The sequence below is a fragment of the Colossoma macropomum genome, unplaced genomic scaffold (genome assembly GCF_904425465.1).
Source record: "Colossoma macropomum unplaced genomic scaffold, Colossoma_macropomum, whole genome shotgun sequence".
NCBI lineage: Eukaryota > Metazoa > Chordata > Actinopteri > Characiformes > Serrasalmidae > Colossoma > Colossoma macropomum.
In genome coordinates this window covers 23,010,060-23,030,742 of record NW_023494800.1, presented here as the reverse complement: position 1 = coordinate 23,030,742, position 20,683 = coordinate 23,010,060, and the positions used below count along the sequence as shown (strand labels likewise).

At 37.9% G+C, this 20,683-nt stretch overlaps 1 protein-coding gene across 4 annotated transcripts in view; it reads left to right on the top strand.

The window, feature by feature from the left end:
• elnb (elastin b) overlaps nt 1–13,698 on the top strand; it is a 28,458-nt gene extending 14,760 nt beyond the window's left edge. For all 4 annotated transcript variants that reach the window (XM_036588350.1, XM_036588352.1, XM_036588351.1 and 1 more), the window contains 28 exons: nt 449–532; nt 748–849; nt 975–1,007; nt 1,116–1,223; nt 1,320–1,376; nt 1,485–1,586; nt 2,622–2,675; nt 2,818–2,841; nt 2,931–2,990; nt 3,115–3,198; nt 4,069–4,095; nt 4,445–4,459; nt 5,715–5,762; nt 5,892–6,221; nt 7,085–7,261; nt 7,601–7,651; nt 7,992–8,039; nt 8,161–8,382; nt 8,989–9,027; nt 9,130–9,297; nt 10,808–10,867; nt 11,697–11,810; nt 11,900–11,953; nt 12,128–12,168; nt 12,310–12,369; nt 12,481–12,537; nt 13,348–13,398; nt 13,583–13,698. In XM_036588350.1, the coding sequence (XP_036444243.1) occupies nt 449–532; nt 748–849; nt 975–1,007; nt 1,116–1,223; nt 1,320–1,376; nt 1,485–1,586; nt 2,622–2,675; nt 2,818–2,841; nt 2,931–2,990; nt 3,115–3,198; nt 4,069–4,095; nt 4,445–4,459; nt 5,715–5,762; nt 5,892–6,221; nt 7,085–7,261; nt 7,601–7,651; nt 7,992–8,039; nt 8,161–8,382; nt 8,989–9,027; nt 9,130–9,297; nt 10,808–10,867; nt 11,697–11,810; nt 11,900–11,953; nt 12,128–12,168; nt 12,310–12,369; nt 12,481–12,537; nt 13,348–13,386 (2,258 nt within the window). In that variant the 3' untranslated portion in view covers nt 13,387–13,398; nt 13,583–13,698. The remainder of the gene's footprint in view (nt 1–448; nt 533–747; nt 850–974; nt 1,008–1,115; nt 1,224–1,319; nt 1,377–1,484; nt 1,587–2,621; nt 2,676–2,817; nt 2,842–2,930; nt 2,991–3,114; nt 3,199–4,068; nt 4,096–4,444; nt 4,460–5,714; nt 5,763–5,891; nt 6,222–7,084; nt 7,262–7,600; nt 7,652–7,991; nt 8,040–8,160; nt 8,383–8,988; nt 9,028–9,129; nt 9,298–10,807; nt 10,868–11,696; nt 11,811–11,899; nt 11,954–12,127; nt 12,169–12,309; nt 12,370–12,480; nt 12,538–13,347; nt 13,399–13,582) is intronic.
• The last annotated feature ends 6,985 nt before the right edge of the window (nt 13,699–20,683 follow it).

Here is a 20,683-nt window from a genome sequence, read left to right as displayed (position 1 = left end):
GGCCTATGCAAACGTTATGGCACATTTTATATTTTTTCAGTATGTTAAATGTAGCAAATAGAACTTGCTCATTTAAAATTAGCAGAAAATGCTATATTTAAGTTTGTTAAGAGGATGTGTTAACTTATTGTCACTTAGAAAAACAACAAAACACGTCATTTGACTGCATACGACTATATAACGTGCAGTATCTCTCGACATACACTATAGGCTTGTTTTCCCAACGCAGATTATGTTCAGCCCTGCATTCAACATAAGTTTGGTAGAACATTTGTAAATGTTTTTGTTCCATGCTTCTTAAACTAGCACTTCACAGTACCTGCTGCTACAAATAGTTTGGATTTCACTGCTTTTCATTTGGAAAAAAGTGCTTCTGATTTCGCTAATGGCACAATTAGAAATGTCTGCATACCTTTTTTGTACGTTTATCCAGTTTACTGCTTTTCAGGTTTACCTGGAAGAGGGGGGCTATTAGGAGCTGGAGGAGTACCTAGCACTGGAACTGGAGGAGTCGTAAGCACTGGTCCCGGTGGTGAGCAGGACATCTTTAATCCACCTATCAGAGACCACTTGGTTTTACATTTTACACCCAATTAAATGGTGTTACTGCTGGAAGCCATTTTATCAGCGCTGATAACTGATGAATGAGACTAAAGGCTAAGTTATGTGTTGCCCCTAACTGACATGCTTATGTCCAGTGTGGTCATAGACTAGTGATTATTTATCTTGTCTCTTTGGCCCATTCAGGAGTTTTACCTGGAGGCTTTGCAGGTGGTCTTGGTGCTGGATCTGCTGGCCTTGGTGCAGTACCTGGCAGTGTGCCAGGTACAGGTTTTGGGGGCTATGGAGGTAGGTTTCTGATAACTAAGCAAAAGTGATCTTTGTTCTTGTAATAATGTTAGTTGAAGTTTTTAATACTCATAGGTCACTGAATTTGAGATCTAAATGCCCCCTTCTTCTTCAAAACTATGCAGGATATGGAGTTGGGGCAAAACCACCAAAGTATGGTAAGAACCTTTTGGACGGGGCCTCCAGGATTGTTTAAAAGTATGCTCAAAAAGTAGAGGATCGATAAACACTGAAGCTATTAACTGCCAACTGTCTGCTTCAACTAGGTCAACCAGGAGGAGGCTTCGGAAGTGTGTTAGGAGGAGCAGGATCGGTGCCTGGTGTTGCTGGAGTTGGTACCACAGGAGGAGGAACTGGAATTACAACTGGCACAGGTGACAATAAACCACTGGAAAATTTTTAATTTATGATTATTCGATAATTAACTGGACAATTCAATTAATCAAAGCTAATTCATTAATGGTTTGTAGGTATTGCAGGTGGACCAGGAGGTGTAGCAGTCACAGGAAGCAAGGCAGATAAATATAGTGAGTTTGTGTTTCCTCTTGCTAATGAAATAGTCTGATGCACTTTACTTGTCTGTGAGTCTCACACCAGACAGAAGCCCACCAAGAATGTTCTCAATTTGACCCCAGGAGTGCCAGGCGTTACTGGAGGAACACTAGGAGGAGCAGTCATTCCTGGCAGCACACCAGCCACATCCACAGATCAGGGAACCAAAACAGGAGTTGATGGAGGTAATGTGTTTAATTAAGTTTATTCACTTTAGTGATGTTTAATCAGTTTGTTGCTGTTTGTTTGTTACTTGTTGATTTTTAGAGACTGTGTAAATTCCACTATTGTGTAAAAATCCGCTGTTAGTGAATATATTATGTGTATATTTACCAAAGACATCTAAAAGAAAATGATCTTGCCTCTTTATGCAACGTATCTTTTGTAAACCCCAATAAAAAGAACGCTAAAACCTTTAGGCCTCTAAATGATTTGTTAAACATTAACAAACAGCAGTGATTTTTTTGGTCATGTTTTACAAATAATGTATATGTATACTGTCTGCAACATTTTTGCAGTTCGTCAATCTGTCAGTTCTGCAGTTCTTAATCCAAAGTGAGAACAGTTCAGTGTAATTAAATGTCTATAAATGCCCGTAAGTCATTTTCAAACTTTACACTAGGATAGCGGATATTAGTCTACAAACAATCTTAATAAATGCTCTGATCCATCAGAGTATCCATCGATGCTTCCATTTGTGACAGAATCACTGTTAAGCAACTGATGCCAGACAAAGGCAAACTGAAACATGATAACTACTTAAACCAAAGTTAAAAATAGAAAACACCTGGGAAAGGAGGGGCAACAAACTACACAAGGTGTAAACACTAATGATAATGCGGAGCTACATGGAAGGAGTCTATAGGAAGGTGACTATAGACTATACACTTACAGATCATTTGTAAACCACAATCAAGTAATGGTTTACATGTGCCTTACAAAGTAATACAAAGTAAAATTTCTTAACTCTAAACACCTCATTAGTTCATTATTAGTCAATTATGAAGTAACAACTAATAGATATCTTATAAACCATCATTATCATAAAATGTTACCAATTTTTTACCTAATGATTATCAATGTATAGGGCATAATATTAGAGGGAAAGCAAATAAAACTTCAATGAAATAAAATTTAACTCTTAGACAAAAAACTAAAAAAGACAGAAATAATATTTTATGCAGCAATGTTGTAATTGTCTTTCTTATTTCTTTGTTAAGTTGTTGTGCCTGGTGCAACAGCTGGGACAGTTAATGTTACTGGTGATGAACCAGGTTAGTAACAAACTTGACATGTACAACACAGTTTTAGTTTTTGATAAAAGACTCATGATACTCATAATACATTGGGACAGTATTGTCAAATGTGAAGCTAAACTTAAAAGGCTGTTTTATGAATTTGCTGTTTTCTACACAGGCAGTACTAAAGCTCCGAAGTTGGGTAAGAATTTCCTTCAGAGTGTTTTCCAGTCCTCATTCCCTAATAACCATTATACAAATAACTTAAAATGATTCATCTCAATCATACAGGAGAAACAGGTGGAACATTAGAAGGATCTGGAAGCTCCATTGGAGGTGGCCCAAGTGAAGGTAGAAGCAAGTCACTATCCAAAATAATATTTTTTATAAACATTAATTAATACATTATGAACATATTAAGTAGTTTGATTTCAGAATTTCTGAAGTCATTTGCGCTTCGTGTTTTTTAATGTAGGTGTTACTGGTGGACCTGTTGAAGGAGATGGATTTGATGGGGTTGCTGGGACAGGAATACCCATCTTAGCTGGAGCAAAGCCAGGTATTGCTTTGCATATGCTCATGTTTTTTGGTGCTAAATACTCACACGCAAAAATTGAACCCTGCTCTGATTTACACTAATTCTAGGCAGAACAGTCAGGCTTAAGCTATATACATTCTACATTATGATCACCTGAAGCACAAGGTCACAAGATTACAAAGCTCTCTGTTATCACAGTTTACCACCAGTTGGCGTTTTGTTCAGCAACGTGACAGTGGCATGTTATCATTACTATTAATTGTCACAAGAAGATGTCATAATGTTTGATGTTGTGACAGATAACTAGAGTATACTTGCCGGTAACAGTAACATGACATAGTTAGAGCAACAACTCATGACAGCGTATGCCACCATATTCCGTGATAAGTTTATGGCTTGGTTGTGTCAACGTTATTCTGCATGGTTTAAGTAAAGTGTTACCAGTGAACCATGAATCATCCAGGAGGCAAGACTGCAGTGATATTGTAATAAGAGAACTCTCAATGAGTCATTCCATTTCTGGAAGATGTTGTAGTGCAGATATTAAAAGGGAAATGATCTGAACCTCCTAGACCCCAAATAGTATCTTTATTTGATATGTTCTTCAAATAAAATCTCTACTAAATAATAGCTATTTCTTGGAAATTGTCAGATAAAATGTACACCCAAAGTATACATTCATGTACACTTATCTCAGTTAAAATGTGTTTTGTAAAGCTTCTTGATCAAATATTGATAGTTTTCTGCTTTCCATATTTTGGATGTAGCCAGTTCACTTCCTGATTTGTTGCTTAACCTTCATTGAGGAGAAAATTAGTAGAATATTGTTCATCTGTTAAACTGTTTGCCTATTGCTGTCAGACTTACCTGCAGCCTTTTCTCATTTTGCAGGTGGAACAGGAGAGCCAATACTAGAAAGTAAGACTTTCTTTTATCTAAAGAACAATAAAAGTAGACATTTTTCAAGTTATCAAGGTCTACATGTCACATAAAGTGATCTGTAATACTGATTGTGGTTCAAGTCTTACATGAAAGCTACTCAAAAAACATTGTTTAAAATATACTTTTTTGGACATTAATTCAGGTGTGTCCAGACTTTTGACTGGTAGTGTAGTTAAGTAGTTTTGACTGGTAGTGTAGTTAAGTCATGTTGTATGGCTGCACAGGGGTAGCAGTGAAGAAATCACAAAGTGACTTTAATATGTCAAGCTTACATGCATATACATAATGATGTGTACTGACTCTTTTTCCCCTTTTGTTTTGATAGCTGGACCAAGTGTTGGTAAGTAATAGAATTAAGTGTTCACCGTTTATTCACATAAACAGTGTTGGGCTCCCCCTGGTGGTGAGCATGCAGCTCTCTTAGTTTTCCAAGGTGTGTCCATTCAAGTTCTCTCAATATGTTCACTCCTTTATTGTCTTTTTATCCTGTATCATATTCTTCCACTGAACATTTGCGTATTCCCCGTTGACATTAAACATTTGCTTCTGATTTAAACTTTTAATTTAAACTAACTCACTAACAATTCTAAGTATTGCTCCTAAGTAGTCTTAAGTCTTATCACTTAAGGTCTTGGCCACTTCATCAGTAATTGGTGTTGAGACTGATCATGATTTTAAGTATAAGTATAACTTGTATAAGTATTGCCACTGGCATTGGTTATGACGGCAGTTGTAATCTTATGGGCCCCATTGCCAAAAAAATAATGTCTGCCATAAGCTACCAAAAAAGTAAGAGCGGCTACTACATTTTTAATTGCAGCAGATATTTCTATTACATTCATTTTAGGTACAGGATAATCATTTTGATGTAAATTTCTAAGTTAACTGCAACATGGAAAATGGCATCCACACCTTGTAAAGATGGCATTTACAAGTAGGGCCATTTCTGAACATATGCTGGCCCTGTGGGACATTCCACTTCACCTTAAACAAAGTATTTTATGTATGAAATGACATATATATATATATATACAATGGAGTCCAACAGTCTGATACTGCACTGAAAATCTGTTTTATTTTCATTTTAACCTGGAAATAAACAACACATTTTTTATATTTGGAAAAAAAGTTTTGACAATTAAAATGAAGAACTGATCTTCAGTATATTTCTATAATATATTTAAAGAAGTATCTGAGGGTAGATTTAATAGTTGTTTAAAACATAAACCTCTTCATTAGACGCTGGTGTTGGCTGTTCATTGTTCTTGTGAAAGATGCAAAAAGAAGAAGTAGTGATCCCCATAACTTCATATCAACAGCTTTCTGCATAGATACTTATCATACATTAGTATCACAAAGGTTATGCACAGATTCTGAAGGAAGATGTTCTTGTATATTTAAGTTTTTATTGACAATGTGAAGCTGTCGAAAAAAATGCAATATTTTCTTAAAGTACATGAGGTCCCAGTGGTTATACATACGTCTACAGCTATTAATCCATTTGTGAAAACAGTTATCTAAAAATGGTTATAATCAGGATTTTCCTGTGAGGTATGATTGAATGTTGAATGATGACTGAATGTGGTCTTGCACAGGTGGAGTTGGTGAAGGTCTACCAGGAGCCAAACCCCTAAAGCCTCCAGGTATTCCAAGCCCCTTTACCACAGTTTCAGAATACTTGACATGGCATTGAATTAATTCACTGCTGTTCGAGCTTGATTAGTTTTAGTGATACCAGAACATGTAGGGAATTGTTGTCATGTGTACTGTAGGTGCTGGAGGTGGTGTAATAGCTGGACGTGGGGACACTCCAAGCACTATTGGTGGAGGTCCACGTGGAACTGGTGTTGGGCCAGGTGGTGTTGGTGGAGGGCCTAGTGGAACTGGTACTGGACCTGGAGGAGTTGAAGGTGGACCCGGTGGAGTTGGAGGAGGACCAGGTGGAGTTGGAGGTGGGCCAGGTGGAGTTGGAGCTGGACCAGGTGGAGTTGAAGGCGGACCAGGTGGAGTTGGAGGTGGACCAGGTGGGGTTGGAGGAGGACCAGGTGGGGTTGGAGGTGGACCAGGTGGAGTTGGAGCTGGAACAGTTAAACCACCCAAAGGTTATTAATCACTTCATCTCCAAATTCTCTTTTAAGTGTACTTAATTAAACTGTATTATGCACATGTTACATATATATTTATAGTACTGTATAAAAGTCAGAGGCCACCCTTCATTAAGTTAATTTCCAGTCAAAATTGCCATCAAGTACAAGTTATTAATATTTTAGATGATGTTTCTGAGGAAATTAGATACAAGACAATCCAGATAAGTTAGAAGAAAATAAGGTAAAAAAATTAGTTATTAAAAGATATAGAAAACATGGGACCCCTAACAGCCATGCAAGAACTGGTGGACCACCAGAACTGTCACCATCAGATAAACAGTGCTTAATCTTTGAGAGTTAGGAGAAAACCAAGCTCCACTCTTGCTTTAAAGCTAAAAAAATCCACAGGTGTTTTTGTCCATCCTTCCACTGTGAGAAGACAACTCAGTGCTATGAGTCTGAAAGGTTGTGTAGCTGTCCAGAAGCCCTTACTGAGAAAAGGAAAAAGATAAAAAAGAAAAAAATTGCAGATCTTACAAAGAACTGCTGCTGTTCTCAGAACAGTGGACTGGCCACCAGACCTAAGTCCAGGCCTCAACATCACGGAATGTGTATGGGTCTCAAGAAGCAGAAAATGTAACCAACTTCTAAGACTAAACTTTGGAAATGTGGAAAAATAACACTGCAGATTTCTTTCAAAACTGAAAACAAGTCTCCCGAAAAGAATGGAAGCTGTAATAAAGACAAAGGTGGACACTGTAAATAGTGAACAAAAATGTATTCAATTGTTTGAATCTTCTGTGTAACTTTTCCTTTAATATATGTAGTATTTTTGCTTTTCTCCTGATAATGAAAAATTGACTTTGGTCCGACTTCAGGTTATGGTAGTCCAGGTGGAGGAGGACTCCTTGGTGTCGGAGGCATTGGTGGCACTGGAGGCCCAGGTGGAGTTGGAGGACCTGGATTGACAGCGGGATCTGGCTTTTTGCCTGGAAGCAGCAGTCTCCTTCCAGGAGGTGCAGGAACAGGAACTGGAGCACAGAAACTTGCTAAAAGTATGCAAACCATTAACTGGTCACAGTGAAGAGTCAGATTTACTCTGACAATAGTCCAGTTTCTCATTCAAGAATAAATCCTAGCCTCAGACTTTATGGTTCACTGTGTTTGAAAATTGTCAGGCCATTTGTGACTCACTACGTATGTTTAAGTAAGACAGAACTAAAAAGACAAATATTATTTAGTTATCTAAAAAGGTCCTGCTGTATTGCACAATCCTAAAATACAATTAAGAATGTCCATTTTATAGAATATGTACAGCTTGACCATATTAGGTAATCAGTTATTGTGTTGGAACAGTTTGATTCTTCTTGTCAAGATGTTGCCTCTGATTGTAGGTTATGGAGGAACTGGAAGTTTAGGTGCCAGCGGGATCTTGCCAATAAATGGTATGTTTTCATGACCTTATTTGTTCAAAAGTGAGCATAAGCCCTTCTGAATTACAGTTAAAAGCCGAAAGGAGGCAGGAGCTCTCCTTTTTAAAAGCTGTTCTCCTTCATTTTTAGAACTTCAGAATAGGTCCTCTAGTCTCTATGCATTCTCTTAGTAAATGTTTTGGAGTGAAGTACAGATGATTGCATCATTAATATTTTGCATCTTAAATGTGTGTACTGTGTTTAAACTGATTCATGTTATCATGAATCAGTTTCTTTCAAACCCATTATCAATGTCTCTCAGAATTCTCCTCATATCCTCATATTCATATTCATGTTCTCTGATATTTTCCAGGTCTAAGGTTTCCAAGTGGAGCTGCTGTGGGCAGCAAACAAGGAAAAGGTATCCTTAAAAAGTTCCAATAGTGAATATTCAAACAGTTTAAACTAAATTTCATTATTTATGAAGATCTAAATGTTTTTATATACTTTTGATATAATTTGTACTTTTACATTGATCACAGCTTATGGAGCACTAGGCAGACCTGGAGGGGCTGGTGCTGGGGGGCTCGGTGGTGCTGGAGGCCCAGGCAGTTCTGCAGGTGGACCAGGTGGCTATGGAACAGGACCTGGTGGTTATGGAACAGGACCTGGTGGTTATGGAATAGGACCTGGTGGTTATGGAACAGGACCGGGTGGCTATGGGACAGGCCCTGGTGGACTAGGTGGGCCTGGTGGAACTGGCGGTGAGTTTGTGCTGTGTTGCACAACTTAAATATAATATCAAATAGGGCTGTAAATCTCTGAGCTCACCACAATTCAGTGATGCCACAGCAATCCAAGAGAGCATAATTGGACTCACCCTCACTGGCTCTCCCTCTCCCCTCTTCACTCAGCGCGATGCTACTTAATGCAGGTGTCTATTAGCTGATGTCATAGAATGGACAGTTAGCCTTCTCCTTCAAGCATGTTGAGCTGTACATTGACATTGCATTAGCGGCAGAAAAGATGCAATGGCTGGCTTCACATGTCTCAGAAAAATCAAGAGAAATTTATATACACTGAATACATAAAAGATTGGAGGAACTTCAGTACACAGGAGGAACCACAGTAGTGGATTAGACACAATAACATCAATATTTTTGTAAAATTTACTGCAGTTGAATTGCCGCCTTCAGATCGATGCACTGATGGATTTTTACTTCTGTAACATTTATTCCAGACCCACTGCTGCTGACAACTAAAGGCACTGACTATCCTTACTTAGATATAGACTTACTGTTGCCCATAATGATTACAAGCCATGATATTCCAACGGTATCTGTAGCTACTAATAAAGCTCTGTTTTATAGGTCTTGGATATGGTCCTGGAACTGGGAAGCCACCTAAAAGTATGTTATTAGCATCTTTACTCTACATGCTAATAGTAAAGCAAGCAAAAATTCAAATGCAGTTAGGTTGTGACACAGCTGCTAATTTTTTTGTGAAAACAGGCTATGGGGTAGCTGGAGCTGGTGGAGTCGGTGGAGTAGGAGGCCTAGGAGGAGTAGGAGGAGGGCCTGGGGGTGTTGGTGGTGGTGCAGGAGGAATTGGTGGAGGTCAAGCAGGCATTGGTGGAGGACCTGGTGGAGTTGGAGGAGGACTGGGTGGTCTTGGCGGAGGTATATTACTTTAACAATTAAAGTACGCTGTTCACACGTTCAGAATCACCATTCAGAAGTTTAGATGAACATGGCTGTGAGCATGAAGACCAAAGTTATAATAAAATCATTATTCAAGATGCCTTGTGTTTCAAAAGTTGCGATCAAATCTCGAGGCAGATAACTGGACAAAAATGTATTTTATATACGATGGGGTCCAAAAGTCTGAGACCACTAGTGAAAATGTTTTGTTTTTTTTTAAATACAAAATTATTTACAATTTACAAATTATTACAAATTATATTATCAGCATAATTTAGAAAAGTAAGAACAGAAATATTTACATTACATTATATCACTATTATCAGTTTCAGAATTCCTTAGCATTTGTTAAGTCCCCCTTTTACTTTAATGACAGCTGCACTCAAGTTTGCATGGATGTTTGTACAAAAGCCAATAAATAGATTAAATCCATCTTCTCCGAACATGTAACTTAACGTGGTCAATGGACCCACATCCTACATTTATCTTATTTATTTTTTTTTATCCCTGAGGTACATTATTAACATGCATGTGGTTTTATGTACCAGAAACAGTCCTTATTTATTTTTATGTGCATTTTCACAACCTTTCTTTTTCCCTTAGAACTCAACAGGCTGTTTTTGTGACTGTGCTTGTAAGACTGATATATGTAAATAAGCTCTGTTCTGATTAACTGCCCTGCATTGTGCATCATTCCAAAAGCATTCAGAGCTGAAACACTCCTTCTAACTTCACTGTGAATGGGCAGGGCTAAAGTGCTTTAGGCTGATTAGATTGATCTATGTAAATGTGTTGGATTTCGTGACCTCACAGAAACAAGGAATGTAGAATGGGCTGTTTTTGTATCTGTGGACTGAGGGTGAACGCGTGAATGTTTTTAAACCTTAACCTAGACAGAATTTTGCAGAATCTTGAACATTTTTCTTCATTTTGCTTGTCATAACTTCTCTTTGCTTTCAATTTTTCACAATTCTAAAACACTCTGTTGTTTATTTCATAAATAAATCTCAGATTTTAATATGTTCTCAGACTTTTGGACTCCACTATAGATAATTACAGAATATTATTTATTCATTCTTGTTGTTCGTGGGAATGTATGAGAGAAATATTGAATAAATCTGGAAATAGCTTTTGGTGTCTAGTTTCTTAAATCTATTATGGTTTCTTGTTTCTTAAAGTATTACTTTTACAGCAAGAATCTCTAAAAACGCTTGTTTTAAAAAGTTGATATCATTAAGGCCCTGTCCGTCAGTGGCTCCCAGTCATTGTATTTGGAACACATGTACATTTTGTGGTTTCCTGCTCTAGAACACCAAGAAGATTTTGTTAATTTGCTTATTATTTGAATCAAGTGTGCTGGAACAGGGAAAAACTTAAAAATGTGAAGAGCAGAGATCAGGAAAATCACTTTTATATGCACTACATCAGTCAGTCATATTTGAAATAGAACTGTAATATTGTCTAAGATTGTGTATTTTTTGCCTTTCAGGTTTGGGTTACCCAGGGGGAGCAGGACTCAGAGTAGGAGCTGGAAAACCTGGGAAATCAGGTGCCGCCTGTTTGAATACCCACCCAGTTGTGATGATGGTTCTCCTCTGTCTGTGGTCGAAAATACATTTATTCTGAAACAAATCTGTTGTATGAATTTGAATATTTACAAATTAAAGTATAACTGCACAACTAAAGCCACTCTGGTGTTCCTTAAATGTTTGGTGTCTGACACCTGAAAATCTCCATCAGTGGTCATTTCAAGGGACATATCAGACAAATTAGATATGTCAGGCAGAATAAGACATATATGTACATGGAAAAGAATGACACACATTCAACACACAATTACATGACTAATATAATGATTATGTGTTACCTGAACACTAACAATGGCTTTCATGATTCAAATGAATTTCCAAACTAGATCCCAGTGCCAACAAAAATCGATGAGTTATGGACCCATGGAAACAACGAAAATCTGTCACTGTTGTGCTGTAGTAGTACAGGTTCCTAAAGTTAGGAATTTCCTGACAGTTTCATGATGGGCTGATTTATTTTTATTTGTTAATGACTTTGTTTTCTTTTTATTTTTTTAATTAATTCAGTTTGATTGTTCTTTTTGTGTTTTTTGCATCTGGAGCAAACACTTCTTAAGGCAACTGTTAAAATGGAATTAACACTTAATTTTATCAGTTTAATTACTTTTCAGTGGGAACATAAATCCAAGAATAAGAACAAAAATCTTAATTACATAAATCATATTATGTGTAATATGTGTTTTGACCCACACATAGAGATACTTCAAAATTTCACCAGCTCATAATTATCATAGCTATATAATGCAGATCAGTATGATTAGCTTCTCAGTATGTTGTCTCTTTTTACAGGATATGGTGGTTTCGGTGGAGCAGGGGGCATTGGAGTTGGTGCTGGAGGTGCAGGTGGGATTGTGGGCGGAGGTCCTGGAGGTGTACGTGGAAGCCCAGCTGGAGTTGGTGGAGGTATGTTATGCAACTTTGAGAAGATCAAGCCGAACAGTGCTGTTGTGAAGTAAGACTTAAAACTGTCACAATGTTCTTTGTGTTTTTAGGCCTCGGGTACCCAGGTGCTGCAGGTATTGGAGCTGGGAAGCCTGGAAAATCAGGTGCTGCTTGTTTATTTACTGTGTACTTTAATGTCTGTTCAAGGAATGTACCACAAATCCTTATATCATAACATCGCTTATACAACTATATGCTAAACAAACTGTACTGAAGGATATCTTAGGAATGATATTAAAGATCATGTTCTATTCTGTTGCCTCTCTCTTGTGTTACAGGGTATGGCACAGGTGCTTTGGTGGTCAAGGTTACCAGCCAGGTAAGACATTCTTCACATTTTCCGTATTTGCTGTGTTACAGGCAAATGCATTCTATTAAAAGAAAAATTTGTAATTATTGCACATATAAAGTGGCTTGATAGGCTGTAGTTATGAAAGTATAACCCCTAATACTCATACAGGAGGTGGACTGCCTGGCTATGGTGGGGGTGGTCCTGGTGGTTATCAGCAGCCATTCCCAGGTAATGAAGGTCACTCACTCCGCATGTTTTTAATTATAGATATCTGACCACAGCTCATAAGTTCTAAAACCATAGAAATACATTAAATGCCTTGTTGTTCTGTGCTATCAGGCTATGGTGGAGCTGGACCAGGAGGAGCTGGAAGTGCACCACTTACACCTCAACAATGTAGGACTTTCCTCAGTTCCACATTACAGATGAATTAGATTAATGAAGCACTGATCTGCTTATCAAATTCAAGAATATATGGTATTTTAATTAAAAATCAGTGTATATACAGTACTGCACCAAAGTCATTTGTTCAATTTCTAGTCAAAACGGCCATTGCCTTTATTACAGCTTCCTGTCTTTTTGGGAGACTTGCTCCCAGTTTTTCAAAGTAATCTCCGCCTCCAAAGTTCAGTCTTTGAAGTTGGTTGCATTTTGTGCTTCTCATGATCCAAGTAGTCTGTCAAAGATGAAAGCTTGAAGCGGTTTTTGTGGTTTCCAAGTGTTGCATTGTTGTTGGGAGTCCTATTTACTCTATATCTTTTAATCATTTTTTTTTAAATACTTATCCACTTTTTTTCCTTTGATTTTCCCCTTCCTAATGCAAACTGAAGTCTGTTATCTAATCTCTTTGGAAATATCAACTGAAAAATGAATAACTTGTATTTAATGGCCATTTTGACTAGAAATTAAATACATGAAAGGTGGTCTCTGACCTTTTGCACAGTACTGTATGCCACATTCTTTGTGGCTTGTCTTTAACAAAATTCAATCAAATTTTGCTACTGGCATATTGCACATTGCATATGCTTCTGTCCTGAGACCTAGACAATAACAGACTGTGAACAAAGTACATGCATGTCAAATTGCTTGCTCTTTCAACGTCAGTGATTGGTGCAGCTATAACTAATCAATTTGTTGGGAATGCTCTTTGTGCTTTTGTAAATTAGATCTTTTATACACTTATTGCGTTGTCTATGCTTTCTACAGCCAAAGCAGCCAAATATGCAGCTCTCCAAGGCCTTCTAGGGGGGTACCGAGGTACACTGCATGTTTATAAATGCATGATTTAAAGAATATATTGATAACATTGTTCTCTTTTGGCTTTCCTATTTCCAAAATTCTTAATTTGAATGATTAGTTGTTACTAAGCACTTATACAGCTATTAGAAAGAGCTTAAAGAACGTTTCCATGTGGTCACTTCAGCTGTGTATTTCACTACAGGGGGTACTGGGTGCCAAGGCAAATATTGCGGGAGGAGGAGAAAGTGAGAGCCGAGAAGAAGAGATGTGACCTCATAAACCAGTGGTGCTACTGCCTGAATCTCGAATGCACTTTTGCATTGGTAGCAGGAAAAATACAAAAAAAATCCCATGCACAATGTGTTCTGTAACATGAGAGAGAAGAGTTCAAGTTACTTTGCACACTGTCTGATTAGGTTCGGTCCAAGGTGCGCAATGTGCATTTCCCCGTGCACTCAACGGCACAGTGTAAGCTCCCCTTATTTAATTTACACATCACGTCATTACGGATTTTACTTCAGCACACCAGAAGAGGAAGTAACCTCTTCAATTATATCCAGTAGCTCAATGCTCGTATAATGGTGTCGCTACTTCATGTCAGAGGTGGGTTAGTAACTCGGCTACATGTACTCAACTTGCAATGAAACTGTATTACTGTGTATTTTTCAAATGACACTACCTTTTCTTCAACTCAAGTATATCTGTAAGGAATGTTGTTGCTGATACTGTGCTGCATTTGTTACAGCTGTACAACCGGCATTATTTATGATATGAAATATTTACTAAACAAAGGATAAATAACTCAATTGGACTGAGTGGAAAGTGAATGAGGAAAAGTGGCACGCTGTCTTCTTGCTATTTGGGAAGTAGTCCCACTGCAGTTCTGTAGGGAACTCAGTATACTCAAGCTGAACATTTGGTCAAAATAGACATTTTTAACCTTGTTTCTTCATGTCCCTGGTCATATTAAGCACCATATATAATTTAAAAGACAAAATTCTCATTTTCCTGTAATCAAAGTGTGATTTCCATTCAACTTGTTTTTTGCGGTGGTACTTTTACTTCTACTTGAGTACTGGATTGAGCTACTTTACCCACTTCTGCTTTTTTATCACTGTAAAAGGTCTTGGTGGCTTTCAGTAAACTGTTGGCACAGTTTAAGCCATCTTGTTTGAACCACCATCTACACAAAGCACCAGAATTTTTACCCGTTTACCTCCATGTGTATGTCTTCCCACATCTAGGTTTGTCAGCCTTGTTTTCTGCTCAGTGTCACTTTCATTTCCATAGCTGTGTATTCAGATGCACTGTCTAGGGACATGTTGCTGCTCCTGAGAGATGAACTGTGATAATGAGATGCAGTTGTCACTAAGCTAAGTGGTTCAGGCCACCTTCTCACATACTTATCATCTACTCACACTGTGACTGCCTGCTCTTTCTCTTTTAACACTGCCCAACACTGTTTTTGTCAAAAGGGGCTTATAATGGCCTGTTCATGAGTGCATGTTGGAGCACTGCTCATCTGAGCTGTTGAATTCTAGACATATTGTGTGTTTTGGACACGTTTATTTGCATCTTACCAAAAAGAGTATTTTCTGCTATATGCAATGTATTTCCAAAATACTGAGGATTACAAGTTGTCATGATACCTCAGGAGCTTAAAGCAGTTCTCCTCTAGTTTCTGATATAAGTAAGACTCTTTTTCTACCCCTTACTTAGCCCTTAAACCTCTTTTCCACAGTATCCATACATTTAACCTTACTAATGTGTGAGTTCCTGTTCTTTACTGACCGACTCCTCGGTGTAGAATTCTCAGTGTGTTTTGAAGCGAATTGTGTATCTGTATTTGTATAAGTGGAGATCTAAATTCAAATGTGCCCTGAAATCATGGAGATAACGGTGCAGGCAGTGAGTAATATCCATTTCCAGCAGAACTGCTGTGTTTACCTTCTGATTTTCACTTTGTGCTGTTGTTGCTTTGAATATCGCTTCAGATTTTGAGCTTTTTGAAAGTTATGATGTTTAAGATTTCTTATGGTGCATTTTTTTCTGTTTCATTAAATAATTTACAAAATATTTTTGTGTCCTTTTTCTGGATGTGACTACAAATTGTGTTGTAAGACAACAATGGGACTCTCTCCACAGGTTTAGCATATCAGCATTGCATATGTCCTGCGCCCTACTGACAGAAATGGGTTTTTGTTAGATTCTTATTATAAGCACAAATAAATCGTATGCAGAAACAATATAGTTAAAAAATGGTAGTTTATTACACTGCCAGAATCAAATTTAGTCTTCCAAGGTACAAACATTGTAAATCTACACTCAAATTCACCCTGAATAAGTTGTAAAAATGCATTGCATTCAGTTCCCCAGAGGAAAGCTGCATTATTAATTTTCATAGCTAAGTACCTAAATTGTACCTAACTAAAGGTACCAAAGACGTATTCTTGAGGATACCACCACAGGGACAGCATTTGTACCATAAAAAGGTACAGTTTTTCTCTGAGAGTGACACTAGTCCATTCTAAATCTGTGGTCTTTTTTAGACTTGCAGACATGCAGTCCACAGGGCCATATGGCTCTATTTCTGCAACTTATCTAAGCCATGAAGGGGAACATGCTGACTTTCTGTGAACTTCTAGAGAGGCCGCTTGAGATGCTGCTTTCAGTAGACTTTGCTCATGGAGTTATCCAATAGGGAAACATGTGTGATCACACAAAGAAACAGAAGGAATGCCAAAAAATAAATACAAATTATTTTCTGAAAAAAAACAAAAAAACAAAAAAAAACAGCATGCATTTCATGCAGGGGTGTAAAGAGTACTGAAAATCAATACTCAAGTACAAGTACTGTTACTGTAGTGATAATTTACTCAAGTACAAGTAAAAGTATTAGTAAATAAAATTACTCAAGTCAGAGTAAATGAGTAGTTTGTTAAAAAACTACTTAAGTACTGACTTGCTTAGTTACTTTTTCGTATTTCCGCTGTCACAACCTGAACATATTTCTGAGCTGACTCGGCTACATCATTGGAAATAATGTGTACAGAAAAACACTAAAGGAAAAGCTCTCACAGCCTTCAAACTGTATATTTTCACTGATATCTGTTCAGAACATTTACACCATTAAAATCAGCAGCAACATCAGCAACTTACCCAGCTCTGATTTTTACTGTAATGTATTTCACTAATCATGCTGATCACTGCATACAGAATCAGACATTATTACTGCATTAGACAGTTAAACAGCTACACAGACTCTCACAGTTAAAGACAAACACCAAGGCAGAGAGAGAGGGGAACAGAGAAAGACAGGGGATGAGAGAGAGGAAGACAGAGAAAGACAGAGGAACAGAGAGAGCGAGCAAGATATATATATATAGAGAGAGAGAGAGAGAGAGAGAGAGAGAGAGAGAGAGAGAGAGAGAGAGAGTTAGAAAGACAGAGAGAGGGTGGGGAGGGGTCAGATCAGGCCAGTCGTCAGCGCGACAGAATCACTTTCCAGAGTTTGCAAAGAACCTGTATTAGATTAGATTTATTTAGCCGTTCACGACCGTTTACCCCCAAAACAGCAGGCTGTATTTTAAACGGTAAACTGTGCGCTGTGGGCGACATCCGTTAACCTAAGCAGCTGACAGACACTTGTAATAAAATATACGCAGCAGATTTTTAGTTTCATAAACAGATTCATTATAATAGAAAGAAGAAACCCGTAAACACGGCACCAGCTCGGATCAGCTAGCTCGGCTAACGCTGCCTCAGGCTGGAGTCCAGCTGTGAGAGCGGATCTCAGCAGGTTTCGTGTCTGGCCGCTGATAATAACGCCGTTTTCTTTAGTTCATATGAAAATGACACAGATGACCGTTTGGCCGAGTCTGTTCCTCCTGTGTGCTGGTTCAGTTCTCCTCCACTAAACTGGATCTCTCTGTAGTGTTTTCGATTAGTGAATCTTTTGAATCTAACTGTGCGTCGTTCGTATTGGTGTCTGAGCTGATGCGCGCATAATTTATTTTCACTCTGAAACGTTATGAAAATTAAAGTAGCGAAGTAAAAGTATTTCATTAAGTATGAACTCAAGTAAGAGTAAAAGGACTATGATTTAATTCTACTCCAAAAAGTACCGTTACAGGGAAAACTGTACTCAAGTACAGTAACGAGAGTAAATGTAATTCTACTTACACCTCTGATTTCATGCTGGTCTAGGGTGGTCTATGCTGGTTTGTGCTGGACTAGTGCTGGTCTAGTGCTGTTTTAGCTGGTAACTCAGCATGGTTAAGCTGGGTGACCAGCATACCAGCCTCCAAAACACAACAGATTGCTGCTGTCGGACTTGCTGTTGTCGTTTTTCAGTTTTTTACATAATTTGAAAATACCTGTTGCCCTTTACATTGTGTGTAAATTTCATGATGAATGGACCGAAAGAAACAACCCAAAATTGCTCGGACAAAAGTCTGGATCCACTGACTTACATTAAAATTAGAGCAGATTTTTTTTTTATTTAAACAAAAGAAAAATATCTTCACAGATATCTTCTCATAAGCTTGCAGCCATGTAGCCTCGCACATCCCACACAATGATGTAGAGCACTTAATCACAGAACATCTACTAGAACAAACAGCATAGAGTAGCATGGTTGATCACCAGCAAAAACAGCATATGTGTTTCGGATGTTGGTATGCTGGTCAACCAACACGATCATGCACCAGACCAGCATAAACCAGTGCTGTTTTTTTCAGCAGGGACAGGTCCAAGTTCTGTGAGACCAGAGGCCATGGTGTCAGAGTTCAAAGCTTTGGGCAATCACATCTGGTCTAAAGAAGATCTTCCTAATCTAACCCTCAGAGACCTTCAGCCAGTTCACATGTTTATTCTATTCCAGTTTAAACAGCCTAGATACATTAGTTGATCGTGAGAAAGTGGAACAGAACAAAAACCTGGTCTGGCCTGAGGTTCACGAGATCTAGACTGAGAAACTTTGCTCTAATGTAAGAGTAAGAGATTTATACGAAATTACAGTATAACTTTGGATGATTTGCATAAATTAACCTCAGCTCTCAATAGACTAATTATGATAGTTACAAAGAAAGGTCCACGCCTATGACATCACTTTCACATTTCAGTTAGGAAACAAAGGGTAATGTAAATGACAGCCATCAGTAAGAGAATAAGACTGGGAGTGGCCGCTTGGGGGGTGAGTCATACAAGGCGAAACTTCATTTAAATCATTTACTGGCAGCAAAATGTATATATTGATAGATTCTTCGATAGACTATAGATTCTTTGGTGGTGGGATGTTTAGCCTGATGCTGCTAAATCCACAGTGCTTTATGCATGCTTTGTTGTTTATTTTACTGAAATAGCAGTTTGAATTTTTTTCTATAAATACCTCATGTAACAAAAGATGGAGGAGCTAGTCTATAAACATCAAAAGTCAGGTCAACTTAAATTTTTATGTCAAAGTTTTAGTCAAAAGTCTGCACATCTTTTTAGTTCTCACTTAATTTAATGAAAAATTCTCCTTTTATAAAAAAATGGAATAGGTTAGGTCAACAAAACAGTAAAGTTGATCTGACTCAAAAAAGTGAATGTAGTTGCCTCCTAATAGGCTGGAATTGCTTACATTTTTTGGTACATTTTTACTTAATTTCCTCACCAATTTACACAGATTCCCACATCACACAACGCCCCCAGTCTGAACTTCTGACCATGGAGGGCTGAAACATCGAAGGGATTTGAACTCCACTCTTGATAAGGCAGTTAGATGATTGCATCAGCCAGGAGCTGTAATGTTGCTGAAATGTCTGTGTCAGAGAAAGAATGAGAAGCAGTATTAAGTCAGAACAGTGAGACAGTTCCTCATTCTCAGGCACAGTCCACTGTCTGTGTTTAGATAAAGACAGTTACCTCTGCTGACATAAATAAAAAGTCACTGTTTCAGTGCAGTAACAAGATTCAAATCACTTGAATATATCCATCTACTTAGGCTACAACAGTTTAGCCCTGCCCATTTGTATTGAAGTTATAAGGAATGTTTCAGCTCTGCATGTGAATGTGGAACAATACAGGATAGCCAATCAGAACACAGCTCATCGATCTAACATCAGTCTTAAAGGCACAGTAACAAAAGCAGCCTATTTAATTCTAAAGGGATAAAGTGAGGTTGGAAAATGCTCATGTGAAAATGACATAACACCACACAAACGTTATCAGTGGACCTCAGAGGGAGGAAAATAAAATACAAATACATAAGAAAAAAATATAGGATATAGGCCCATACAACTACAGCAAAATGATTTGCAATGAACCTGGAATTCCACCTTTTTTAAAACATTTTGCATCATTCTGTCACTGCAATGTCAAAAAAGTTATTCAGGGTGGTTCGGTGTAAAATTGTTAATTGTAGAGAAAATTACAGACACTGATTTCTTTACAGTGATGGTGATAGGAACCAGGGGTCAATGTCTCAGGCATAAGGCAGCATATTCATAACAATTTAATGTAATAACTTTCTGTGAGTAAGCTTTTAGAAGTGGAACGTCTGTGGAACACCACCAGTGTGAACAATTCTGCCTCTGTGAGTTTCTCTTGAATAGGGCATTTCACATCAAATTACTTTTTGACTTTGTTTACATCTTAACTAATATTTATGTAGAAATTTAGAAAAATTGGTGGAGTTCCCCATTAACTAATTATTATCAATAAAATCTGTAACACGAATAAGAAGAATAAAAATATAAAAATAACAATAATATGGATTATCAGTGCATATAATCCAGCAAAAAAGTAGATATTACACTTGGTTTTGTTTTAAATGACTGACACAAAAACAAATACAAAACACAGCCAGTGCAGAAGCATCTCATATACTGCAATAATACAGCGTTTCAATAAGGAAAATAATCGCACTACATACACTCATATCATTGTCATAAAAAAAGATGTTTTGTTTGTTAAACATTTTATTCTTTCCAGTCGTCGAAGTCTTTACACTAGTTTGGTCAGTAGGGGGAGCTGCGTACTCACTGCTCAACCTCAAACTCCGCCTGCAGCTCAGCCATTGGCTCACAAGGCACTGAACGCTGTCGTTTTATTGGCTCCCCACCGAAACAGCAGCATGAGTTAGGGCCTGCTTCATGTAAATGATATGTAAATATATGTAAATGAGGTGCTGGTATGCCCGTGCTTGATTTCACGCACTGAAGCTGATTCATCATTTGCCTCAAGTAGTTTGTACTCGGTAAAAACGGTCAAATCTGCGCTATATTTACGCAACGTCGATGTATAAAGGCCACTCAGAGTT